The sequence below is a fragment of the Anolis sagrei genome, chromosome 2, assembly GCF_037176765.1.
Source record: "Anolis sagrei isolate rAnoSag1 chromosome 2, rAnoSag1.mat, whole genome shotgun sequence".
Lineage (NCBI taxonomy): Eukaryota > Metazoa > Chordata > Lepidosauria > Squamata > Dactyloidae > Anolis > Anolis sagrei.
In genome coordinates, this window is record NC_090022.1 from 178,219,990 (window position 1) to 178,247,602 (window position 27,613).

At 42.2% G+C, this 27,613-nt stretch overlaps 2 protein-coding genes across 3 annotated transcripts in view; one reads left to right on the forward strand and one right to left on the reverse strand.

The window, feature by feature from the left end:
* The window catches only part of SRPK3 (SRSF protein kinase 3), a 69,824-nt gene extending 64,919 nt beyond the window's left edge, over positions 1 to 4,905 (forward strand). Inside the window, exon 16 of the mRNA XM_067464202.1 lies at positions 1,769 to 4,905. Within this exon, the coding sequence (XP_067320303.1) occupies positions 1,769 to 1,953 (185 nt within the window). The 3' untranslated portion in view covers positions 1,954 to 4,905. The remainder of the gene's footprint in view (positions 1 to 1,768) is intronic.
* Positions 4,906 to 6,526: 1,621 nt separating this feature from the next.
* Positions 6,527 to 27,509, reverse strand: IDH3G (isocitrate dehydrogenase (NAD(+)) 3 non-catalytic subunit gamma). Of its 2 annotated transcripts, XM_060763148.2 has the most exons (14): positions 27,353 to 27,509; positions 23,994 to 24,035; positions 23,093 to 23,104; positions 21,977 to 22,074; positions 20,593 to 20,705; positions 18,878 to 18,938; positions 17,918 to 18,050; positions 16,365 to 16,498; positions 15,234 to 15,336; positions 13,800 to 13,946; positions 11,959 to 12,053; positions 11,546 to 11,606; positions 10,093 to 10,188; positions 6,527 to 6,693 (listed from the first exon to the last, which is right to left on the reverse strand). In XM_060763148.2, the coding sequence occupies exons 1-14, from the start codon at positions 27,419 to 27,421 to the stop codon at positions 6,691 to 6,693; spliced, it is 1,167 nt and encodes a 388-aa protein (XP_060619131.2). In that variant the 5' UTR covers positions 27,422 to 27,509; the 3' UTR covers positions 6,527 to 6,690. The 2 variants fall into 2 exon arrangements, with proteins under 2 accessions (XP_060619131.2, XP_060619132.2); XM_060763149.2 differs by lacking the exon at positions 23,093 to 23,104.
* Positions 27,510 to 27,613: the final 104 nt, after the last annotated feature.

Genomic DNA, 27,613 nt, shown 5'->3' on the forward strand with positions numbered 1-27,613 from the left:
GGGCCAATATTGTATTGTTTTTACTGTGGTATCATCAACATAATCATCTCTGATGCATGTGGGTTTGGGGAACGTAGATAAAATGACTAAATCCACAAGCATGTGGACAATTTTAACAGAAAGGAGGAAACCATGAAAATGAACAAAATCTGGCTACCAGTATTAAGAAACTCTAAAATTAGAACAGCACAACAACAGAGAGGAAACAAACAAGGACATCTAATTACCTCTCAACAAAAGATTGCTCCAGGCACTGCCAGTCAATCAAATGCTAATCAAGGTAGTCAGTTGAAACATTCACACCTAGCTCCAGCAGACAAGAGTCCTTTGTCCCACCCTGGTCATTCCACAGATATATAAACCCCTTTTTCCTAGTTCCAACATACCTCACTACCTCTGAGGATGCTTGCCATAGATGCAGGCGAAATGTCAGGAGAAAATGCCTCTAGAACATGGCCATATAGCCCGAAAAAACCTACAACAACCCAGTGATTCCGGCCATGAAAGCCTTCGACAATAAAATGAATAAAATCAGGGATTGGGTGGGATACAGTCAGAAAGTGTGGAGGCTCCTAAGAGCTCTGCTTCTCCTGATTTGTTGTAAAGGCTAAGATGACCCTATTTATTGGAAGTGATGGAATCGTTCCAGGAGTTGCATGTGATGTCTGTAGACAGTCCACGTCTCGCAGGCGTATAGCAGGGTTGGGAGGACAATCTATATAAATAAAAATGTAATGTTCGTTTGTGGGATTAACAGAACTCAAAAACCACTGGGGGAATTGACACCAAATTTGGACACAATACACCTAACAACCCAATGCATGTCCTTCACTCATAAAAACACTGAAAAACACAGCAGAAGGGACTTAAAAAGCCCCAAAAAGCTGAATGACAGAAAGCTAAATGACAATACAGAAAAAAGGGAAGAAAGAGGGAGGGGAGAAAAGAAAGAAAGAAAGAAAGAAAGAAAGAAAGAAAGAAAGAAAAGAAAGAGGGAGGGAAAGAAAGAAAGAAGGAAAGGGAGAAGAAAGCATGAAAGCAAAGAGAGAAGGAAGAAAGGAGAGAAAGAGGGAGGGAAAGAAAAAGGGGGAAGGAAAGTTAGAGAAGGAAGGAAGGAGAGAAGGAAAGAAAAAAGGAAAAGAAGGAAGGAAAGAGGGAGCAAAGGAAGGGGGAAGATGTAGAGAAAGAGGGAGTGAAGGAAAGAGAGACAGCAGAAAAGAAAGAAAAAGGGGGGGGAAGGAAAGTTAGAGAGGAAGGAAGGAAGGAGAGAAGGAAAGAAAAAAGGAAAAGAAGGAAGGAAAGAGGGAGCGAAGGAAGGGGGAAGATGTAGAGAAAGAGGAAGCAAAGGAAAGAGAGACAGCAGAAAAGAAAGAAAAAGGGGGGAGGAAGGAAAGAGATAGAGAAGAAAGAAGAGAAGGAAAGACAGGAAAGCAGGAAGGAAAGAGGGAGTGAAGGAAGGAGAGAAAGAGGGAAGGTTGGCTACAGCAACGTATGGCAGGTACAGCTAGCAGCTTTATAAACAAGCACCATGGTATCCCTACGGATGTCCTGGTCTGCAAACACTCTCTGCTTCATTCGGAAAAATGCTGCACTTGCAGAGCTCAGGCGGTGTTGTATTTCGTAACTGTGTGTTAACTGTGAACTATTGGAAGTGAGGTTCTAGCATGCTTTTATGCACAAATACCATAACCACCATGGTAATGTTTAAAATATTGTGTGTAACTCACGTTTTTAGTTTAAACTAACACACCTTGCCTGTTTTCTCCAGGGGAACTGCGGCACATTAAGAACCTGAAACACTGGGGCCTGTATGAAGTCCTGGTGGAGAAATACGAGTGGCCCCTTGAGCAAGCGGCCCAGTTCACAGACTTCCTCTTGCCCATGATGGAATTCCTCCCAGAAGAGCGCAGCACAGCCGCCCAGTGTCTGGAGCACCCTTGGCTCAACTCCTAATCCCGAATGGACTTGTTGCTCATAGAAAGGGATCCCTTGCTCATGAGGATTTCCCTGGTAGGGGGATCTTTGTCCCCTCAGAGAAGGGAAGCGTTTTCTCCTTGGCTTCTCCCTCTCCCCACTCCGTGATTCGAGATGGCTGCTCCTGTCAGCAGTTTACAAAGCGGACTGCAGCCCCAGAAGCGAGGTGATCGTTTTGCCTTCAGTTCCAAAGCACCCATAATCTCTTATCTTGTCTCCTTTCCTCTGGAGACATTGCCTTCTTGGAGTGATCAATAGCCATCCTTTTTTTTGGGACTGCCCTTGACTGATGTTGTTTGACTCTTTAGTTTTGTTTCATTACTCTTGGGAGTCCTCGCAGTTTACTTCCCGCATCCTTCATGGGCACCAGAGTGGCTGTGAAGCCGTGTAAGGAAATGTTCTCAGCATGTGTGATTGTGGTACAGGAAATATGCATGAGGGTGATCTGGAAGAGGTTCCCTGGATGTTTGAGTGGGAAGATGGAAGTGGTGGAATCACCTCGCCTTTTGAACCTAGAATGGACCTGATGTGTGACCCTTCTTTGCCCAAAGGTCCAAACGAAGGAAATGTGGCCTTTCTTGAGCAAATCATATGCAAACAGATGGATCTGATGTAGCCTTGGCCTGGTTGGTCAATGATAGGGCTACTTGGGAAAACAGGAGAAGGTAGATGTGCCCAAAAAGAAAGTAGTGGTAAGTTGTATAAGTGGCAAAGGGGAAGGAGTTGTTTCTAGAGGGCGGTCTACCTTCTAGCATCTCATATAGCTGTGCATTCAGGCGCTGACTGAGGATTATTTCAAATTGTGATGAATTCAGTAGGGCTCGTCCACCCCGCAAGCATTGTCCCCATTGCTTGGATGTATAGGCCATAGATTAAGCTGTGTCTCTAACACACGTTTCACACTTGCCAGGGACTCTGTTACAAATATCTGCTCCTAATTTGAGAGTATGAAGAAAATTAGCTGTGTATGTTTGAGTTTGGGTGACTACCTTTCAGTACATCTGTGCGTGTCTCGCTACCCGCTAACATTATTGTCTGAAGCTGTTGCTACGTTTATATTTGACTCTTTTACTACCTGTGATGAGTTTCTCGTTTTCTTGGATGCTGAGAAAACAGCGACTTCGTGCCTTTTCAGAAGAAGCCGATCTGCTGTGTGTGATGAAGGACTGAAGAGACTGGAGCTAAAAGGAGACTCCCAGTATCAGTGGTTCCAAGTCTTGTTCGTTGGAATACTGGCTGTCCATAGTTTGCTAGGTTTTTGGGGACTTCGTGTCCTATGGCAGGATAGGAAAGCCACACTGGGTTAGGCAAGTGTAGCCCCCAAAGTCATTCTCGTGACTCAGGCCACTAAAGGTATAACTCTCCCACCCTGTCTCCCAAGATACCCTCCGGGGTGTTTAGCTGACATTTTTACCAAGTTTTAGAATGCTAGAGCAATTTTAGGTCCAGAAATGGTCTTTTTTAAACCAGAAAGGCATCTATCCAGAGCTTAGGCAGTGTTTCTCAACCTGTGGGTCCCCAGGTGTTTTGGCCTACAACTCCCAGAAATCCCAGCCAGTTTACCAGCTGTTAGGATTTCTGGGAGTTGAAGGCCAAAAACATCTGGGGACCCCAGGTTGAGAACCACTGGCTTACAGCATGAGGCAACTGCTCCTCCACAGCTCCAGAGGCCATTGGGAGCATTCCCCTTGCAACGTCTCCTAATGCAACCCTCTAGCCTCCTATAGTTGCCTAGTCCTGCACTATGTTGTAGCTCCCCCACCAAGGTTAAGCTAAAGAAAAGACATGGGGATCATTGTAAAAAGATCCCTGGATGTTTTAACACACACCCCTTCCCCAACATTGCTCACTTAATTCCCAAAATAGCATGTCTACTACAGGGTGAGGTAGTATAACTTCCTTTTTTCAAAACTTAATAAAACCCTTTCTATGAATCAGAAATTTTTATATTTTTTATAATGTAGGCGCATACCTAAAGTTTTGTTTTACGTAGTTTTGAAGATCAAATTAGGTAGGTGACGTTCCCCCATTCTCCATACACTGAGTAAACCGATTTCTGGCGCTCTTCATGACTCTTGCCGGCATAGCAGGAATTATGTTGGCAATTTCTTCCTGGATGTTGGTCTTCAAATCTTGTAGGGTCCTTGGACGGTTCACATAAACATAGGATTTCAAAAAACCCTATAGAAAAAAAATCACAAGGGGCCAAATCTGGAGAGTGGGCCGGCCACTCCAAATCCGCTCGAAAAGTAGGCCTCAATGGCAAAAGCACGCTCCTCACTGTTCCAACGCATGATGGCGACTGAACTGTACCAGGACAAAACTTTATACTCCCACCTCTCGAACGAGACCACTAGCGCTCCGCTACGTCTTCAACCGACTGAATGGCGCGCATTTTTAAAAAGGAAGTTATGCTATCTCACCCTGTACAATAAGTTAAGCCACTTATTTCATAAGAAACTACATTCAACCCACCCGTGTCAACAGTGCTGCACCTAGCTGTTGCCCACTCCCCTTCTTGCAGGCCGAAGTCTTAGCTTGCTGTAGGGTGCGTCATTACCCTCGGGGACCTCCTTTAAGCCACAGTTGGGTTCAGGACAACTTGAGACCCTTGCAGACCGGATCTGATCCCAGGTTTTCTGCTTTAAACTGGATTATATGAGTCCCCGCTGCAAGATAATCTGGAATAAACAGAAAACCTAGGAATAGATCCTGTCTGGAAGGGCCCTTAGTGTTAGAAAAGTGAGACATTTCCTTGCACTTCTGTCTCTTGAGGGGAAAAAAGCCATGGTGTTTGCTGCAGATGTGGTCCACGTGTGCCAGTGTTGGGGGAGCTTGTGTGTGCGTGCGTGTGTGTGCAGTTGTTCTGAATCCCCCCCTGTGCTGTTGCAGGGACTGAATTTAAGACTTTTCATTAAAAGATTTGCAATACCCTTGGTCTCCTCTCTCAGAGCACAATTTAGAAAATCATGGTAATGAACCAGGAAAACTGACCCACTGCTGCTCCTTAATTTTGACTAAGGAAGAGGATTATGCCCTTATGAAGAATTTTTGCAATTCGGGTGTTTTGCTCCTTGCCACACATTGCTATGGAACAAGATAAGAGCTGTGGAAAACTGAAGTTTCCAAAAAGTACTGTATATTCTAGTGTATAAGACTACTTCGTAACCCAAGAAAATCTCAAAATTCAGGGGTCATCTTATGCATGGGAGTCGTCTTAGGCGCCAGGAGTCGTCTTATACGCTGAGAATCGTCTTATAGAGCGGGTGCTGAAACTTCCAATCCGGACTGGAGAATCTCTGGTTGCTGCATATTGTGGGGGGAGTTCACAATGGCAGTGGCCGCGTCCCTGCCATATGCAGCGACTGTATGAAAGCATTAAGGGTGACACTGTACAAGTACTGTAGAAGAAAATCCATCAATCAGGATTCATGGACTTAATGCGGTCCCGATGGTGAGGTGAAGTGGCGCCTCACCGGGAAGGTGTAAGTGAAGGGCGGAGCAAACTGCAGGCGTCCGGGGCACCTGGGGTATGGAAAAAAGAGATAGAGTGGCTCTGGGCCCAGAAAAACCTCTTTTACCTGTCTGGCCCGCCCTTGTATCCTATTACCGTACTTCCTCCTTTGCCTCTCAGATCTCGCTCCTGAAGACTTCAGTGAAGCAGTGCAGGTGTGCATGTGCGAGATCTGAGAGACAGAGAAGGAGGTACAGTAAGAGGAAAATTACCATATTGAAATCAAATCTGATGCCTTTTAAATTCTTATTTGATGTGTGTTGGAAGAAGGGTAGTCATACAGCAATTATATCCCAAACTCTATATTTTAACTGGAAAAGTTGGGGGTCGTCTTATACGCCCAATCGTCCTATATGCCGGAATATATGGCAATGTAATTCTGGAGCCTGGCAATATCATTTGAAGGAACCAGTCAAGGGTTACAAAGTGTCTGCTGGTGGATTAGCAAGACCCACATGAGTATCACAATGCATCCTTGGGCACAAAAACTACTGTTGTGTTCAGCTTTCTCTCCTTGCTTACTAAGATAGGCTGTATACCTTGAAGGGCATGCAACTCCTGGTCAGTACCATAAACACAAATGTCACAGCAAAATATTCTTATCCTATTTATTCATCTTGAAGCATAGCTCCTTGATGCAGGATCTGGGCTACAGTTTAGTCGCACGGGAAGCTGGAGCTGACAGAGGGAGCTCACCTGCACTCTCCCCGGATTTAGGTTAAATGCAGGAACTTTACCCAGAACTCCTATCCCTCTCTTTAAATTATCTCAGTTAACTCCTCCTTTCCTTTATTCAAAGGTGAATGCATACTAGCCACTAAAACAACCTCAGAGCCTTAAAAGCAAACACCCCACATTACAAAGACGCGCCCAGCCTTTAAACAAACAAGAAACAAACACTCTGATCTCAAGCACAGTCCAAAAGTTAAGGTTTTCCCAAAGCACAGCTCACCACCTGCTCTATTATTGTATGATTCGCATACAATCCATTTATTTATACTTTCTTACTAAACCAATTAAAAGAGACATAACAAGAGCTCACAATTGTATTAATTTAATTTGCGGAGGAAACGCCAACTCAAACACTATGTACAGAAGGTGAATGTTGTGCTTGGACAGTTTGGAGTGGAAGGACCTGCTCCGTTTACAGACAACAGGTTTTTTTAGCAGTAGGGGGAGAACACTGCTTCAGCTTCATCATGTCACTGGAAAGAAAATGAGGGTAGAAGAGTTAATTTACAGGTTTTGACCAAGCTTATTTTTCCCATTCTGCCCAGCTACATTCCAGTATATTTCTAAATACATTGCCATATACCGTATATACTCGAGTATAAGCCAACCTGAATATAAGCCGAGGCACCTAATTTTACCACAGAAAACTGGGAAAACATATTGACTCAAGTATAAGCCGAGGGTGAGAAATGCAGCTGCTACAGGTAAATTTCAAAATAAAAACAGATACCAATAAAATTAACATTAATTGAGGCGCCAGGAGGTGAAATGTTTTTGAATATTTATATATATAACTGTAATTTGAGATAAGACTGGCCAACTCTGATTAAATCTTCTTCGATGTAAATATACTTACACATCCTTCCAACAATAATAAAGAGAATAAAATAATAAATGTAATAATAATAAAGTAAAATAATGGAAATGCAATAATAACAGTAATAATAGAGCAAACTAATAAATATAATAATAGAGTAAAATAATAAATGCAATAATAATGTATAACAAATGTAATAATAATAATAATAGGGTAAAATACTGTAAATGTAATAATAATAAAGAGAGTAAAATAATACATGAAATAAAAATAATACTAACAGAAGGCAAAAGGAAGAGGGGCCGACCAAGGGCAAGATGGATGGATGGCATCCTTGAAGTGACTGGACTGACCTTGAGGGAGCTGGGGGTGGTAACGGCCGACAGGGAGCTCTGGCGTGGGCTGGTCCATGAGGTCACGAAGAGTCGGAGGCGACTGAACGAATGAACAACAACAACAACAAACAGAACAAAATAATAAATAACCTTGACTCAAGTATAAGCCAAGGAGAGCTTTTTCAGCCTAAAAAGGGGGCTTATACTTGAATATATACAGTAATCCAGTTCAAAGCGGATAATGTGGATTTTATATGGCAATGTAGAAGTGGCCCAATTTTCAACTGGTCTCTGCTTCTGGATGTTTCAAGGAGCCCCACTGACTTTTCACCTTAAGGGAGGTCAAGAACTAGGCTTACATCAATCTCCCTGTTTCCTGCATTACATTTCATTCCTAAAGATAGCATAAACTGCCAGGAGACAGACATATAAGCATGGTTTGTCATTATAGGATTTTCTAATAACTTTAAAAAGCTGGAGGTCAGCTGTGACCAGCAGTGCTGCAGAATTTGAAGAGGCACGAATGGAGGGTGAAAGAGACAGTTGGAGGGTTGGACTATAGTTTGAAAAAAATACATTCCTATGCACACTTCACATATCTTATTTGTAGTACCAAAAATGGAAATAACAATAAACTTTATCAAAGACTGCAAGCAATACATCAGCAGCAGCAACACATTATTTTCAACTTCTGCTAGAAATGTCTACATCAGGTTTCTGAGGATCCCATCTTGCACACACCCATGCCCTCATCTTAAAAGGTTTCTGGTTGTATATACTGTATATGAAATAAACATTCAATACAGTACGTCTGCTTATTATATGAGCTTATTGAATAGTTTCAGTTACAGTATATCCAAAGATATACTGCACCGGGATTGTGGCGCAGCTGGCTGAGTGTCAGCTGCATTAAGCTCACTCTGACCAAAAAGGTCATGAGTTTGAAGCCAGCCCGGGTTGGAGTGGGTTTCCAACCAATTGTGTGTAGCCTGTTGTCGACCTTTGCAACCCAAAAGACAGTTGCATCTGTCAAGTAGGAAAATAAGGTACCACCTTAAAGTGTGGGGAGGCTAAATTAACTGATTTATGAGGCCATAAAGAAGACTCCAGCAAAGCATTCCAGCGGGGAAGCATGCGGGGAATGCGGAAGTGCTTAATCAGCGTCGCAGATGGATGATGAAAGCGACAGCTCCCCTGGCAGCCAGAAATAGTTAAATAGCCTCTGTGTATGTCTGTATATGTTTGTATGTCAAAAATTGGCATTGAATAGGATCCCGTGGGTTTTTTCGGGCTATAGGGCCATGTTCTAGAGGCATTTCTCCTGACGTTTCGCCTGCATCTATGGCAAGCATCCTCAGAGGTAGTGAGGTGACCGCACGGATGCTTGTCATAGATGCAGGCGAAAGGTCAGGAGAAATGCCTCTAGAACATGGCCCTATAGCCCGAAAAAACCCACAAGAGCCTAGTGATTCCAGCCATGAAAGCCTTCAACAATACATTGGCACTGAATGTTTGCCATATATGTGTACACTGTAATCCGCCCTGAGTCCCCTGCGGGGTGAGAAGGGCAGAATATAAAAGCTGTAAATAAATAAATAAAAATAAATACTGTTGAATAACATAGTACAGAGATCCTCAAACTTTTAAAGCACAGAGTCAGACAGTTGGAGGATTGGACTATAGTTTGAAAAAAAAATACATTCCTATGCACACTGCACGTATCTTATTTGTAGTACCAAAAATTGAAATAAAAATATTTAAAATGAAGAACCATTTTCACCAACATAAACTTAACAGTCTTTCAGTGGGAAGTGTGGACCTGCGTTTGGCTGATGAGTTAGTCAAGTTAATTAGGATTGTTGTTGTTGTGTGCCTTCGAGGCATTTCAGATTTAGGGCAACCTTAAGTCTAATGTTTAAGGTAGGTGCTGAGTCAATGACTTTGGAGGGTCGCACCCAGCCCTTAGTTTGGGAACCACTTCCATAGAATAACACACAAGGACCTAATGATGTCTAGATAAATGCTTTCTCTAGGCCCCCAGTCTGATTCTATGGTCAGCCTCTACCAGATGTTTACTATGGAATTGTGCTGGAGGTATAGAGCATAGACTGCCTTAGGCATCGCTAGCCCCTCCTGCATGATCCTACTGTATATTTTTTTCTGGGAGACAAGGGAATAATTCATTTCAGGTAAGAAAAATAGGGTTCCACATTATACACAAAAATCATATTACATGGGTCTGGGAACAGGCCCTCATTCAAGGGTGAACATGAAACTGGTTCCTCATGCAATATGTAGGTTTAGAGATAAAAGGTAAAGGTTTCCCCTGATATTAAGTCAAGTTGTGTCCAACTCCAGGGGGTGATGCTCATCTCCATTTGTAAGCCAAAGAGCCGGTGTTGTCGGTAGACTCCTCCAAGGTCATGTGGCCAGCATGACTGGAGTGCTGTTACCTTCTTGAGGAAGCGGTACCTATTGATATACTCACACTTCGATGTTTTCGATCTGCTAGGTTGGCAGAAGCTGGGGCTAACAGCTAGAGCTCACCCCTGCTCCCCAGATTCGAACCGCGAACCTTTCGGTCAGCAAGTTCAGCAGCTCACAGTTTAACCTGCTGTGCCACCAGGGGTCTACTCTATAACAAAACAAAATCTAAACATTTTGAGAATACCAGGAGGCACAAAAAAGCCTAATGCATGTAGCCATTCTGCCTACCTTACCTGCATCAAGCTATGGTCTGTCTTCTTGATCTGTTTCAGAATTGATTGAACAGCTTCTGAGGTGGTTCCCTGGCCACCAATATCTGGGGTATGGGTCTGGAGAGGGGAAATAAAAGAATTACGGTACATTCACCCAACCCCATTCACAGTTAATACTGATAAGAGTGCAGTGTAGCTAAAGCAGGATCGGAAATGTACTGTATAGCCTTCTCTAAGTTAAAAGCTTTTCAGAAGTGGGAGTCCATTTAATTCAAATACACAAATTCAAATACACAAATTAGAAGCCAATTCTTAAGTATTTTTGCTATGTATTTCTACAATCCCTGCAGATGGCCAATTCTCTCACACCAGAAGCAAATTGCAGTTTCTCAAGTTGCTCCTAACACGAAAAAAAGTACTGTAGAGTAATCCACTTCAGTAGATCAGGCCATGTAATGGACCCTCACCTACCAACTGGAGATTAATAGTCACATTATTAATCAAGCTGTATGGCCATGTTCTAGAAGCATTCTCTCCTGACAGTTCACTCTTTGTTGAGAGGTGATTAGCTGTTCATTATTGTTTCTTGTCTGGAGTTCCCCTGTGCTTGAGTTTTGTTCTTTATTTACTCCAGACCAAAAAAAAAAAAGAAAAGAAATCAGGAACAGCTAATCACATCTCAACAAAGGATTCCCCCAGGCAGTTTGTCGTGTCAGGAGCGACTTGAGAAACTGCAAGTTGCTTCTGGTGTGAGAGAATTGGCCGTCTGCAAGGACGTTGCCCAGGGGACACCTAGATGTTATGATGTTTTATCATCCTTGTGGGATGGCTTCTCTCATGTCCCCACATGTTACTGCCCCCAGGCAGTAACAAGCCACCCTTAAAAACTGTCAGACCATCAAATGCTAATCAAGGTAGCCAATGGAAACATTCACACCTAGCTCCAACAGACATGAGTTCTTTCTCCCACCCTGGACTTTCCACAGATATATAAACCCAATTTTCCTAGTTTCCAACAGACCTCACAATCTCCGAGGATGCCTGCCACAGATGCTGGCGAAACGTCAGGCGAGAATGCTTCTAGAACATGGCCAAACAGTCTGAAAAACCTACAACCCAGTGACTCCAACCATGAAAGCTTTCGCCAATACAAGCTTTCGATAATACAGAAGTCTCCTTGTCTCAGGATTTCCCTGGCCCATTTGCAGGCTACTTGTTAACATTAGACAACCTCTCACTCTGCCATCTTTGATTCACCAATGGGAACATTCATCATGATTTCTTCATCAATTATTCCATCCTGAACATGGACCTATGTCTTGGAATGCCTGCTGTGTATTCATTCAAACCAACTGGAAATATTTGGCACAAATTTTAAAAAACACACACATTCTGACTCAGAGAATCTCTTTTTAGCAGGTTCCCAAATGTCTTGATTCACAATTGGTTCAAGAGGAGGAAAAGGACTACTCACAAGTGGATCATCCATAGAGGCTAGGACTGCCTTGCGGATAACAGATGCGTAGTTGTGCAGTCTGAAATGGAAAACAGATCCAAAGGATGAATGCCAGTCTAAATGCCACCTCTAGCCACCCCATTCCAATTTCACTGAGTGAGATACTGATTCAATTCATATTTATCTCATCCTTCCTGCACGTAGCTTAAGGCACCATGTGCTACTCCCTCATGTTATCCTTGAAATGCTATGTTGAGCCACTTCCAAGGCTACTGACACATATGTTTTATGGCAAAGCTACTATTAGAACCCAGGCCTCCTTATAGGAAAATCCCTTACCCCTCAATCCCTCTCAGTTATGAACTGTGATTAACTAAATTTGAGCAGCAGTGTTACAACTGCTTCAGGAGGGAAAGGACCAGAGCACTTACTTGAGATGGTCCAGCATCATGCAGCCAGCCAACAGTGTAGCAGTAGGGTTGGCAATGTTCTTGCCGGCAATGCTCTTACCAGTATTGCGTGTGGCCTAAAAAGACAAGAGGGAAAAAAGGGACCTAAAAATGTGTGACATAAAAACATTGGGAATTATAACCAATGCATCCCTTCCAAGCAACTGTGCCTCATGTAAGTTGCTCCGAGTCCCCTTGGGGAGATGGCGGCGGGGTATAAATAAAGTATTATTATTATTATTATTATTATTATTATTATTATCTGTCAGAAACAGGGAGCATTCTATTTTCATGATCTAGTAGAGATCCTGGTTCTGACAGTCTTCTGGTATTATCCGATCAAGCTTTTTGGGTTTTTTTCCCTCCCAAAACAATTCTTTGTTTGAAAAGTGTTTGAGCTAAAGCATAACTAGAAGTCACATTGGTTACACTGGGGACTCTTCCTCCAGGGGCTGACTGCACACAGACGGATGGAATAAAGCAATGGTGGCAGTAAGAACCAATGCCCACAGCAGCCAGCCACTACCTGGCTTTTCACTACCTTTAAGGCGTCAGTTTAAAAATTAATTATGCACATCTTGGTTTTTATAACACCATTCAATTCCCCCTGCATTTTTGAAGCTGCCTTCCTTCCCTCGGCTTTCCTTCTTCCCTCTATTCCCTCCTCATGTCCAAACCCATGCCTTGCAAGCTCCCTAGGAAGTATAAAAGGAATTCCCTTCTCTAAGCAAGGGTTAGCAATATCTGGCTCACGACTGCACACCAGATTGTTTTGTGGCCTGCATCTCCACCCCCCAGAGCTTCCTGATGCCTCCCTGCCTTTACGAGGCATATCCACTCCCTTAGTAAAGCTGAAGGTTTCCCCTGACATTAAGTCTAGTCGTGTCTGACTCTGGGAGGTGGTGCTCATCTCCATTTCTAAGCCAAACAGCCAGTGTTGTCCGTAGGTGCCTCCAAGGTCTTGTGGCCAGCATGACTGCATGGAGTGCCGTTACCTTCCTGCCGAAGTGATTTACTCACATTTGCATGTTTTCGAACTGCTAGGTTAGAACTGCCTATATCTCTCTCCATGAACCAACCCGGGCCCTACGATCTTCTGGAGAGGCCCTCCTTTCGCCCCTGCCAATCTCACAGGCTTGTCTTGTGGGCACAAGGGAAAGAGCCTTCTCCTCTGACTCTGGAACTCATTACCTGGTGAGATCAGGAAAGCCCCTACACTGGAAGCGTTTAAAAAGAACCTCAAAACCTGGCTCTTCCACTGTGCCTTTGGCGAGGAAGGTGCACAATACGAAACTATTGCTCCCCTCAATGCTTCTATCACTGAAATACACCCCCCCCCCCCAAAGGGGAAGTTTAGTTTCACAACCCTGTGTATCTTTATGAGCTCCCGGCAAATAACTTGCTCCTATTTTTTATCTCATTACAGTTTTTAACATTTTATCCTGTACATGTGGCCCGCCCACTGTTTACTATGTCTGTGTTTTTTGTTTATTGTAATGCTATTTTGTTATTGATGTTTAATGTAATTTTGATGATGTTGCTTGTTGTTTATGTTTTGGTTTTATCACTTTTTCGCCCCTGTTCCAGCATTATTTTCAATTTTAATTTTACATTTGGCCTTCCCATAGTTTTTAATCGTGTGGTCTTATTGTGAAAAATTAGGCTTATACTCGAGTATATACAGTACTTTTTCCTTTTTTGAAATTACCTAACAAGAAGTATATATTGCTGTCCACAGCTGCTGTCACCTAACACACACATCCCACCCACCCCCTCCAGTTTTACCAAAACGTTGACATCTCACTTCTCGTTCTCACTCTCACCGTTTCAAACACCGCATAGTTGTGCCCATAATTGGCCCCTGGCACCAGACCTGGGCCCCCGACCAATCCAGCACAGACATTGTTGACGATGTTGCCATAGAGGTTTGGCATAACCATGACATCAAACTGCTGTGGACGGGACACCAGCTGGGAATTGAGAGAAAGCGGTGAGTGGGAAAGAATCAACAGCCATTAACAGAAGCCACAACACAATCAGGATGGGTTTGGGGCCTGTCTTAAATCAGGCACAAAGACTCTACTAACAAACCAGTAGTTCTTCAGTATCAGCATAGAATTGTGAGGAAGAAAAGTTCTCAGTAATAATTTATTCACAGGAAGTCTATAGGTAATAATTTAGAAAGGGAGAGTGCTTTAGGAAAATTAAAGGAAACACGCAAAATTGACTTAGGGAATGTAAAGAGTATAAAATAAATGTATACTTTAAATAGTATGAATTTCTGAGCCTCACTGCCAAGGGAATGCAGAAAACCAAGGTTTGGATTTTCTTTACAGACTCAAAGAGTTGTGCATTTGAAAGCGCACCCAGACACGAAACCAAAGTAGCTTCAGTGTAGGACCAGGCTGTGGCGGAGCTAGCTGGGAGACAGCTGCATTAAATCACTACTGACCAAGAGGTCATAAGTTCGAAGCCAGTCTGGGTCAGAGTGAGCTTCCTGCCATTAATCTAGCTTGCTGTTGACCTGTGCAGCCTGAAAGACAGTTGCATCTGTGAAGTAGGAAATTTAGGTACCGTTTTATGCAGGGAGGCTAATTTACCTAACATGCCATAAAAAGAAACCTTCCAGCAGCGTGGAGATGAACAAGGAAGTACTCCATCAAAAGTGTCACAATGGATGGTGAAGTGGCAGCTCCCCCTGCGGCCGGATTGAGCCGGAATCGAGCATATCCTCATGAACCCGAAAAAACTTTGGCACAGCCAGAATGTTAAATTGCCTCTGTGTCTGTCTATATATGTTGTATGTCTCTTTTTTGTAATATTTTTATTGATGGGTTTTATAACGTTAGAAAAGTAAGGTTTTGCACATCGAAAGTGATTGAACATTGTTGTAGTTGCCCAGGGGACGCCAGGATGAATTGATGTTTTTATCATCCTTGTGGGAGGCTTCTCTTATGTCCCTGCATGAGGAGCCGGAGCTGATAGAGGGAACTCATCCACCTCTCCCTGCATTTGAACCTGCGACCTGTCGGTCTTCAGTCCTGCTGGTACAGGGGTTTAACCCACTGTGCCGCCAGGGGCTCCAGCGGTATATTTAATGTATATTTAATGAAAGATAAAAATAATATATATATATGTTGTATGTCCAACTGGCATTGAATGTTTGCCATGTATATGTGCATTGTAATCCACCCCGAGTCCCCTGAGGGGTGAGAAGGGTGGAATATAAGTACTGTAAATAAATAAATAATGAATACCTGCATTGTGGTATTGTCAACAATCATGCTCTCAAAGGTGATGTTTGGGTACCCTGCTGCCACCTCTTTGCAACACTGCAGGAAGAGACCATCGCCCAGCTTCCTTTAAGAGAAGAGAGAAAGGCCCCAGATCAGCATTGACAGTAGCACAGGCAGCAGAACTAGTATGAATCATAAGTAAGGAAAATAGAGTCTATGGAGCTGGACTGGATATCAGGTCAGCCTTGCTTCTCTTCACTATACTAAGGAAAGCTGCTCCAAGGTACAGTAGCCATTCCTGGAGTGTACATAAGACTGGCATCATTTCCTACTGGGGAAAACCATACTACACTAGGTATTGATGAGTCAGGAAATGCTTACGCTATTCTACAACTATTCTAAGCTGATCCTCTATCTATATAAATAAAAATGTAGTGTTCGTTTGTGGGATTAACATAACTAAAAAACCACTTGACGAATTGCTACCAAATTTGGCCAAAAGACACCTACTAACCCAAGGAGTGACCATCACACACACACACACACAATTGTCATTTGGGAGTTGTAGTTGCTGGGATTTATAATTAACCTACAATCAGAGAGTATTCTAAACTCCATTAATGATGGAATTGAACCCAACATGGCACACAGGACTCCCATGACCAATATAAAACACTCGAAGGGTTTGGGGGGCATTGACCTTGAGTTTGGGAGTTGTAGTTCACCTACATCCAGAGAGCACTGTGGGCTCAAACAATGATGGATCTGGACCAAACTTGGCATGAATACTCAATATGCCCAAATATGAATACAGATGGTGTTTGGGGGAAATAGACCTTGACATTTGGGAGTTGTAGTTACTGGGATTTATAGTTCAAAGAGCATTCTGAATCCCACCAATGAAAGAATTGGGGCAAACATCCCAATGAGTGACCATCACTCATAAAACACTGAAAAACACAGCAGAGGAGACTTTAAAAGCCAAAACACAAAAATTACATTACAATGAATGCACAAAGCCACATACATATATAGACAAACACACATATACACAAATACATACACAAACAAAACACATATACACAGACTGGGCCACAGCAAAGCGTGGCAGGGAGCGGCTAGTACCACATAAATGCCCATCGCACAACTCACATGATATTGGCTTTGTGGACAGCTGTCACCTTCTTGCGTCCCAATTCATGTGCCAACTTGAAGGCATAGTCAGCAATGCGCAGGGACTTGACCTTGGTGATGATCTTCAGGCTCTCCACAACACCAGAGACACTCTGAGGGAAGAAAGATCCCCAGGGTTGGTTCGACATTTCTAAGATGGTGCCAAGGAAGAAATGAGAGCTGGGAAGAAAAGGAGGGCTATCGTGCAAGGAAGCTGCCAACTCTGATCCAGAGGACTACTAACCCTAGAAAGCTAAACTTTCTCCTCCTGCCTCTTCATCTGACATATCTCAGAAGCTACTTTTTACAGGAGCTGCATCATTTACTAAACAAGTTGGGTTCGCCTGTCTGTCTAATTCTTTGTGAAACAAAGTAAAAACCAGCTGCATGTTGTCATATAAACACTCATTTGGCTATTATTATTATTATTATTATTATTATTTAGCACATGGCTGTGCAGCTAAGAAGTGGTGAAAGAATAATCTACAAAGTCTCTGGCTATTTGAACCAAGGAGAAGAGGAGGGAAGGAGCTCTCTGTTCACTGGGTTGCTTTGAATTTTTCAGGTTTTTAAGTCAGCCATAGCAGAGCACTTGATGAACCAACCTGGCCATAGAATATTATTGGAGAACACAGAAATACTGGACCACTCTGACAACCACCATGTCGGACTACACAGAGAAGCCACTGAAATCCACAAGCATGTAGACAATTTCAACAGAAAGGAGGAAACCATGGAAATGAACAAAATCTTATTACTAGTATTTTAAAAACACCACAATCAAGACAGTAAATAAAGAACACTGCTCAAAAAACAGGGGAATTCCAGACAGCCAACAATCAAGTGCCAGCTAACACCTCCCAAACAAACGATCGCCCTAGGCAGCAACAGCCAGGCTTTGAAGCTGCAAGGCTATTAAATGCTAATCAAGCTGGCTAATTGCAACATTCACACTTGCCTCAAACTGACAAGAGTTCTTTCTCCTACCCTGGACATTCAATTAATATATAAACCTCACTGCCTCATTTCCAACAGACTTCACAAACCTCTGAGGATGCCTGCCATAAATGCAGGTGAAACATCAGAAGAGAATGCTACTGGAACATAGCCATACAACTTTTAAAAACCTCACAGCAACCTTGTAATTAACCTAGGAGAAAGCACTGGGTGGTAACCTCAATCAGAAAAGAGATCTTTGAGATAAGAGGGTATGTTGACAATTAGGTGTAAATCCTAGAATGACAATTTCAGGTATTACACAGGATCCAGCTCAGACAGCGAACTAAAAAACGCAAGTAGTTCACACTCTGCTGGCCACTGGAGGTCACTTTGGGTTGGTCCTACCTTTGTACCCTTAGCCACACCTGTTGGCCAATCCCCTGCCAAATTGGAATTCTACCCTGAAGGTTCTCCAATCCCCAACACTCTACTTGGACCTGAAACAACCAGACAGTATAGAAAACAAACAAGTCCACCTAGATCAGAAAGAGTATTGATCTCATTAAAAGCTAGCTCCCTTGACCAATCAGTACCTCATGCTCCAGGCTGCTGTACTCCCCCTCTGTGTTCTCCCGGATGATGAAGATGTCAATATCGTGGTGCCTTGTTGCCACTCCCGGAAGGCTCTTGCAATGAATAACATTAGCAAAGAGATCCAGGTTGGTACTATAGAAGCAGAAGGGAAGGTCACACAGAATAAACTCCAGAAAGCATTTTTCCCACTTCTGTTGTCCCAGCCCTCAGTTTCTTCCCCATCTTGTCACGAGGCCCAGCTAACTAAGACTCCTATTATAAATATTATAGACTTCCCAGACCTAGGAAGGAAGTGACTAGCTAGTAGCTCTGAGATCAGAATAAAGAGAGGGGATAGGAAGGCATTTCCATCTTGTCTCCTGCACTGTGAATATAATATAATATAATATAATATAATATAATATATTGTATATACATATAATATTGATAATATTATAATGTAATACAATATACTACTAATGATAAAAATGATATTATAATTATATATTTTATATTAAATGTACTATTAATAATAACATTACAATATAATGTAATGTACTATTACTAATAACATTACAGTATAATGTTATAGTACAATGTAATATATAATATTAAAATTGTGCTATGGTAATAATAATATATTGTATTTACTTTTTACTTGTAAGCTGCTCTGGGTCCCCTTCGGGGTGAGAAGGGCGGCATATAAATGTCGTAAATAAATAAAAATAAATAAATAGACCTAACTAAGGTCGGGGAGACCTTGGCTTGTGCTTGCATGTGCAGGGCTATCTTACAGTCTGCTAATCCTCCATTCAACAGAATAGAAGTACAAACCCAACCCCTTGTTTTTAATAGTTCCAGAGAGGCTCCCCCAATGATGGAGGTTATTAAGCTCATGGTGGACTTTCTATGGAAAGTTACAAGTTGAATGAGATTTATTTAGCCAATTCCTAGGCTTGTTCAGGCCTCTTTCATCTCACCGCAGGATGTTGTTCCGAGACTTGTGGGAAGGTGGGAGGTTATGGTTCGTCTCAATATTTCCTATAAAACCAGAAAACAGAGAACCAGTCAATCAGGAGTCTCATTTTTGGATCTCCCAAGCATGAGATGATGAGATGGGGCAGCCTCGTAACAGTGCCGATAAAGACTGAGCATCTCTTTTCTAGAAGTCATTTCCATAAAGTTCACTATCACCCAGTTTCCTGTTTTCACAGGACATATCCTCTGTCACTACCCAGCTCATTCTGTACATCAGTACTTCCCACCCTGTGGTTCGTGGACCACCAGTGGTCCGCAAGAACTAAAATATGGTCCATGGCCTCTCTGTTACTACACCATTGCAACGAGAGAGACTGGTCTCGCAAAACTCTCTTATAGTGCTGAGGCTTATTAAATATGGATTTCTGTTTGTGAGCAGATGGCAAATACTGGATAGTATATGTTCTGTATCAGAAACTAGAGCTGATGTGGTCTATCCAATACAATTTTCTGAATCAGCATCCCAAATAATAATAATAATAATAATAATAATAATAATAATATTTATACCCCGCTACCATCTCCCCAAGGGACTCGGTGCGGCTTACATGAGGCCGAGCCCACAACACATCAATAATAAAACAATAACAACAAACAAGAACAACAATTAAAATACATCTCATAAACAAAAATAAAATAAAATAAAGCAATACAGTAACACAACAAGCATTTAAAAACCTAAGGTTGGGCCACATGTAAAATTTAAAATTTAAAAAATAATGCTGGGCATGAGCAAGGTAGGATATAACTGGGATGGAAATTTTTCGGAGGGGATAGGGCGTGCAAATCAATCAATCCTAAATCAATAATAAAGTGTATTTTGAGGGCATATTGCTGAGAAATTCATTATTCTGGAAACGCACACTGGAACAACCACGTTTTCAGGCTCCTCCTAAAAATTGCCAGAGTTGGGGCATCCCGGATGTGCTTGGGAAGCGAGTTCCAGAGTCGAGGGGGCCACCACCGAGAAGGCCCTCTCCCTCGTCCCCACCAATAACTAAATCTAAAGTTGACCAAAAACTGATTCATAACCCTTTTGGTACTAATGTTGGGCAGTGCTCCTTGGATAAAGTGGTCCCTGGTCAAAAAAAGGTTGGGAACCACTGCTGTACATCCTAGCTATCTCTATCAAACCCTAATCCTGCGCTCCCCTGCCACAACCACAGCATGGAGGAGCGGTCTATAGACTCAAAGAGATCCACTACAATTTTTACTAAAACTCCAAGATACACCAAAGAGAACCAAAATACATATTTCATATCAAATCCAATACAAATATTCCACATGAACAGAAATACATATTCAGAATTAAAGAAATACTGAACTCAGGAATTTGTTTAAACTAGAGCTGATGTGGTCTATCCAATGCAATTTTCTGAATTTTCTGATTGTTGCCTAACTGCAACAATCTCACAATCCTTGCAATCCTGGTTGTGACAGGCATCCTTCAGAAATATTACTTAGGGTGGGAGTCATTTCACTGCTGATCTACTGAAAATCACCTAGAATACAACAGTAGATCCAGATCTACCTTCCACCTAACACAAATTGCCACATCACACAAACACCATCTCCACTATATCACTTCAGCCTAATTTGTGAAGGTGAAGTGACCCATCCTTTGATCAGCAACTATATAAACAGTCAAACTTTTTACCTTTGAGGGCCACACGGTTACGCCGAATGGCCATCAAGGCATTCTTCATGTCCTCTTCAGATGCCGCTGAGCTCACAATAACCTCTTCAAAGTCCACAGGTACGCAAGCATGCCTGGGAGAAAGGAGAAAAGGACAGTTCTGGTCAGTGATTGCCAATCCCAATTAAGTTTTGGAAAAGGCATGAGATCCTATGTAGATATTTATGCATTCTCTAAAATAGGCCGCCTGTGATTTATGCCTGGCTCTGAGGTAGCACAGAAAAAAAGCTACAGAATCAGGCTGGGGAGTGGGAGATCCTATTCTGAGTCTCCACTGAGCCAAGAAATTCATTTGTAGCCCTGTGCCCATTTCTCTGGCTCTCAGCCTTGCCTACTTTGTGCGGTTGAAATGCAGATAAAAATGTGCAAGGGAAGAGCCCTTGAGACACCAGAAGAAAGGCAGGATATAGAGCAAATAAACAGTATTAAAGAACAAGTATAACAATGGTTCGGGTTGGATTATAACTCCGAGGACTAGGCTTTGAATCCCTGCTCAGCCATGGAAACCCACAAGTTACACCGTCTCAGCCCGCTGTGAATATATTTTTAATTATTTTATTTCATTTTCTGTATTTGATTATGTATTAATTAGCTTTATATGTATTTCATTTGATGTTATTATTTGCCATATGTATTTCATTTTGATTTGTTTTAATTGTTGGGCTTGGCCTCATGTTAGCCGCCCCAAGTCCCCATTGGGGAGATCGTGGCAGGGTATAAATCTATTATTATTATTATTATTATTATTATTATTGACACAAAAGCACAGTATGTCACAGCAAACGAGATCTATATGCTGGATTTAGTATCACAAAACCACAAGTCAAACACTTCCCAAGCGTCTAGGACTGTGTGATGTATTTTCGAATGATGCGCACACATCCCAGTAAGGTGGCCTTTTGCAGTTGACAGATCGTGATTTTGTCGATGTTTATTGTTTCCAAATGCCGGCTGAGATCTTTTGGCATGGCACCCAGTGCGCCAATGACCACTGGCACCACCTGTACTGGTTTATGCCAGAGCCTTTGCAGTTTGATTTTGAGGTCTTGACAGCGGCTGAGTTTTTCCTGTTGTTTTTCCTCAATGCGACTGTCAATAATCCAGACTATTTTCTTTTTCACAATCGTGATGTCTGGTGTATTGTGTTCCAAAACATAATAATAATAATCATCATCATCATCATTAGAGGAAGGCAATGCCAAACCTCTTTTGAACAAATCTTGCAAAGAAAACCTCATGATGGATCCCCTTTAGGGTCACCACAATTTGCAAATGAGTAGAAGGCAGACAACAAACCACATGTAGGTATTAAGCTCCGGATATAAAGAAGTGTAGGCTTTTCTACCTGAATACTTCCTTGACATGAAGCATAAGTTCCGGCCCAATGCCATCTCCAGGGATCATGGTCACGGTGTGCCGCCCCCCATATTTGGCAGGAGGTGGCTATAAGGCAAGATAAAAGGACATAAGCAGATGAGTACAAAATCCAATCCAACCATTTTCTTCTCTCCAGCAAGCCAGGGATAACTCCATCCCCTCATTGCATGCTAACTGGGGAACACAGTTGTCTATAAGGCTGTCAAGTTCCATGGAAAAATGGGTTGGAAGTGGTGAAAGAAAACTTTGCTCATTCTTCCTTCCAAAGAGGTTGCAGGAAATCAACAGATTCTCAGAACCGCTTTTTAAACTGCTGAACTAAACCCGCTGTTCACAACTATGACTAAAACCTTAAAAGTATACTCCTAACCATGTAACATCCAATATAATAACATATTTATATATACTTAGCATCAAAATGAACGCATCATTCCAGAGGCTTTAAATTATTCTATCCCCCAGTGCAACATTGAGTGGGGACATTTATTAGAACTTTAAGATCTTCTGGGGAGGCCCTGATCTTGGTCCCACCGCCTTCGCAAGCATGGTGGGAATAAAGACAGGGTCTTTTCCATGGTGACCCCTTGGCTGTGGAACTCCCTCCCCAGCGACATCAGGCAGGTCCCATCCCTTCTGGGTTTTACGAAAAAGCTGAAGACTTGGCTCTGCGCACAAGCATTCAAAGAATAAGTTTCTATGCTTTCAACACAGTCTGGATTAAGGATTATGAGCAGGGTTATGGACGAATTGAACTATGCACTTTATATGCTTTTTAAATTTGTATAGGGATGTATTTTATTATTGCTTAATGTTAATAGTTTTAACTGTATAATTTTTATTGTTGGTACTGGTTTTTACCGGCATTGAATTTTTGCCGGAATTGTAAGCCGTCTTGAGTCCCTTCGGGTGAAAAAGGCGAGGTAGAAATTAAAATAAATAAATAAATAAATGTCTTATACCTTTCTCCCCTTGTCCATTGCTATCTAAATTTGGGACTTTTAAATATTTGGTTCTGGACAGAGGGGTTCTAACAATTAGCTAGAAGTTTTACTTTAACATTGCCAACACTGAGAAAATTACTTACAATTGTCTGTTGCTGAAGACCAGGTATTGGGAGACAAAAGACAAAAAAGAGAAGATGTTTTAGACAGCATGTAGAAGATGCAACTTTAAAGAAAGTAATGCTTGCACAGATTATTCAGATAGGATTTTGTCAGTCTTATATTATCACCATCAGTCAATATTCATCACAATATTTGTAATATCTATTTTTTAAATATAATTGCTTCACTTCACAGAGCAACACAGTCATCCAAGACTGTTATTATGCTGGTGAAAAGTGGGAGGTCTTATGTACAGTGAGACAATTGCCTCAGGCAGCAGATGAGGACAGGCAACTTCCTGGTTGTTACTTTTGAGCAGTTTGGCTGTTTCTCTCAATTTTCTTTCACTTCCTGTTGCCTTGCCTTACATTGTAACTAGGAATCGTATGTAAGATGGAAGGTTATAACTCGAGGACTCCCTATATTTGGCTCACAACCTCATAACGGTCTGTTTTGCAGGCTGCATCTCCCTCCCTCAGAGCTTCCTGATGCCCCATTGCATTTGCAGGGATTATTCCCCCTCCCAACTAATCCCCCCAATATACCATCTATTTGCCCACCTTCCATTATTATGAATCATTATTATTAACCAACTTTCATCTTCAAAAGGAGATTGCTGTCTTAGCAACAGTGGAGAACATTCTCCTATCATTAGTATTGAAGTAAGATTCAAGACAAGTGACTTGACTTCTGTACATGGAATAGGGAAAGGCACCATCACATCCTTTGCATTTACTGTCTTAGGAGGTGGAACAGTGATAATATGCAGGAGGTTGTAGAAATATGCAATAGGCTATGACTGTCTCCTTGAACCATCTTTCTAGGACTCCTCTCCCTTCGAGAATAATTCTAATATGAAAAATAAATATGAGCTATACAAACCGAGGCCACATTCCTACGGCTGCTGTCTGTCAGAGCCTGGACCTGTGAAGGACAGGGAAAATCAGATTAAATCTGAGAAGGGCATTTGGGGAATCAGGAAGTCATCTGTGTTTACAAGTGTAGAAAAGAACTATTTGAGATTAGAGATGCACTAAACTGGGATTGAGAAATAATCAGTGCCAGCTGTCCAAGCCAACGGTGAGGAATGAGTAGAATTGTAGTGCAGCAACTTCTGGAGAACCTCACGTTCCTCCTCGCTATGCTAGGCATTCTGCCTGGCTCCACAGAATTCTAGTTTCACAAAAGGCTTTGCTATCTCCCATTGGCAGAATCCAGAATTGGATATTTCACTTGGTAAATAATGCTTCAATCAATGAGCCCATCATATATGAATTACTAGCATATATACCTAGTGCTGCCCAGGTGTCATTGGGACGACTGCCCACCAACCTTCTCCAGATCTGAGAAAGCCTACCTCACAATGTCTCCCTGGCATCACTACATCAACTCTCTTTGGGCAAGCTCTTTGTGGTTCTTTCTTTCCCCCTCTTCGTTCTTTCCTTTCTCTTACCTCTTTCCCACTCTTTCATCCCTTTCTTCATCCCCTCCATTCCCTTCTTCATCTCTTTTCTATTCTTCATACCTTTCCACCTATCCTTTCTCTTTCTTCCTTCTTTCTCCCTTTCGTTCCCTTCCTTCCTCAATTCCTCTCATGCACATGCCACCTATCACTCCTTTCTTTCCCAGTGACATCAGAAGAGGGCCACTTCATCTAGCAATAGTCAATCCCTCACTTAACTGCAGCCAATCTACTTTGATCCTTCGATCCGTTTGTCATTGGTGTGGAGTTTGAGATTGCTGATTTTTCTATGAAGTGGGCTGAGTCCTTTTTTTGAGTACTTTTTATTAATGACTTACATAGGACAATATAAAATAACACTTCATAACATAACATAATACTATTAAACACAAGCACTATCATAGACCTATACCAAACAAAGGAAGTGGAAAAAAGAAAAACAAAAAGGGGAAAAAAGGATAAAAATAATAAAATTTTGACTTCCGTTCTACCTTCTTTTGCTGTTCATTAATTTATATTATATTTTCATATTTTTTCTCCAAAAAAAAAAGAAAAGAAAAAGAAATGGTCCTTCCAACTTCCATTCCTCTTATCATCATTCTTTTTGTTTACTGTTAATTTTTCATATAGTCCTCAAGGGCCTTCCAGTCTGTCTTTTTCATTCCTTTTCCATTATTTTGTCTCAACCAAAATGTCAATTCATCCATGTCCTTAATATCCATGGGCTGAGTCCTTAATGTAGTGTGTAGTGAACCCAATATGGGTTTGTAGTTGTTTGGTCAGAAATTTTGCCAAATCATATGTGGGGGATTCAACGTTGCTCACGATGGATCATGCATAATTGTTGGTGTATGTTAAGATTAATTGCTGAGTTCTTAATCAAAGTGTTGGTTTTTCTGGTGATTTTGTAGACTGGGTCCTGTTTTAGTTTCTTTGCATGCAGTGGGATCTAGGAATTGTCAGATTTTTTCTTTGTATTGTTCTGTTTTCATGATTACAATGGCATTCCCCTTATCTGCTGGGATTTCAATATTTATTGAAACTGGACTAAATGAAATCCAGGGCAATCTTTGTGTCAGAGATATTAACTAGGTGGAGCTTTATCTATATAAATAACATCTATATAAATAAAAATGTAATGTTCGTTTGTGGGAATAACTGAACTCAAAAACCACTGGATGAATTGCTGCCAAATTCAGCCACAAGACACCTACTAACCCAATGAGTGACCACCACTCAAAAAATTGATTTTGTCACTTGGGAGTTGTAGTTGCTGAGTTTTATAGTTAACATACAATCAAAGATCATTCTGAATTCCAACGATGGAATTGAACCAAACGTGGCACACAGGACTCCCATAACCAACAGAAAACACTAGAAGTGTTTGGTGGGCATTGACCTGAGTTTGGGAGTTGTAGTTCACCTACATCCAGGGAGCACTGTGGACTCAAACAATGATGGATCTGGACCAAACTTGCCACGAATATTTCATTTACCCAAATATGAACAGAGATGGAGTTTGGGGAAAATAGACCGTGACATTTGGGAGTTTTAGTTACTGGGATTTATAGTTTACCTACAATCAAAGAGCATTTTGAACCCCACTAATGACAGAATTGGGGCAAACTTCCCATACAGAACCCCCATGACCAACAGAAAATATTTAGGGCCATTCAGTCCAACTCCCTTCACCAGGGCAAGAAAACGTAATCAAAGCCCTCCTGACAAAGAGCCATCCAGCCATAGATACAGATAGATATATATGATTCACACACAGAGATATATATTATCATAGATTTGAAAGGGACCCTTAAAGGACAATTATATGTTGCATGTTCCAGAGTAGGCGCCGCGGTGTGATTGGATTTTTTTTGCCTTGTTTATGAGAGTTTTTTTAAATTATTGTTCTGTTGTTGTGTTTTATTGATGTATTTGGGCTCGGCCTCTTGTAAGCCGCACCGAGTCCTTCGGGAGATGGTAGCGGGGTATAAATAAAGGTTTATTATTATTATTATTATTATTATTATTATTATAGGCAAACCAGGCACTCTCCACATCAACACTGACAAAGAAACAGCAAGAAATACTGTTTGGCCACAAGCATCAAGAAATTATATATATTAGAAACCAACATTTTCTCATTACTTTATTTTCCATCTGAACATGAGGAAGAACCTCCTGAGTGTGAGAGCCGTTCAGCAGTGGAACTCTCTGCCCCGGAGTGGGGTGGAGGCTCCTTCTTTGGAAGCTTTTAAACAGAGGCTGGATGGCCATCTGTCAGGGGTGCTTTGAATGCAATATTCCTGCTTCTTGGCAGGGGGTTGGACTGGATGGCCCATGAGGTCTCTTCCAACTCTTTGATTCTATGATTCTATGTGGCAGGGGGTGGCTATTGGGGAAAAGCAGGCACTTTCTTTTATTATTACTTCAGCCTAGGAAGACCCTCCTCACTCCATGACAATCCTCACGTGAAATGGCCCTGTCTTCACCCCTTTTCAAACCACCCTTCAATCCTCTGCCACTCTACTTCTACCGCCCAATCAGAACGAACCCTGGCGCAGTTAATCCCGCCCACCCGCTGCCAGGATAGAAACTCCTCCCTACCAACCGTTTGGGGGTTTGAACCAATTGGAAAATCGTCTTCTCCCTTTTGGCCCGCCTATCAACCAATCAGAAAGCTTCTTATCCGACCTTCTCTTTCCCTCCCCCTCAGCTTCCCTTGAGACGAAACCAAACGTGAACACGAATTCCCTCCGCGAACCGAAGTCAGGCTTCTCACCGAGCGAGATGCCAGCAAAGACGGCCTCCAGAGGTTCCTTGAGGTGCTCAAAGCGACCGATACTGCCATCTTTAAGTCTCCTTGAAGGTGGAAAAGGGGGAGGCGTGGAATGGAAGAAACTTATCCAAACAACGCGAGACTTGCGACGAACTCACGCGAGAGGTTGCCAGAGTGCAGTCTCGTGAGGCCCCGCCCTCCACGAGGCACAGCCCGGCATCTATGCCCCTAGCCGTCCTAGAGCGGTAGTGGTTGATAAGGCCC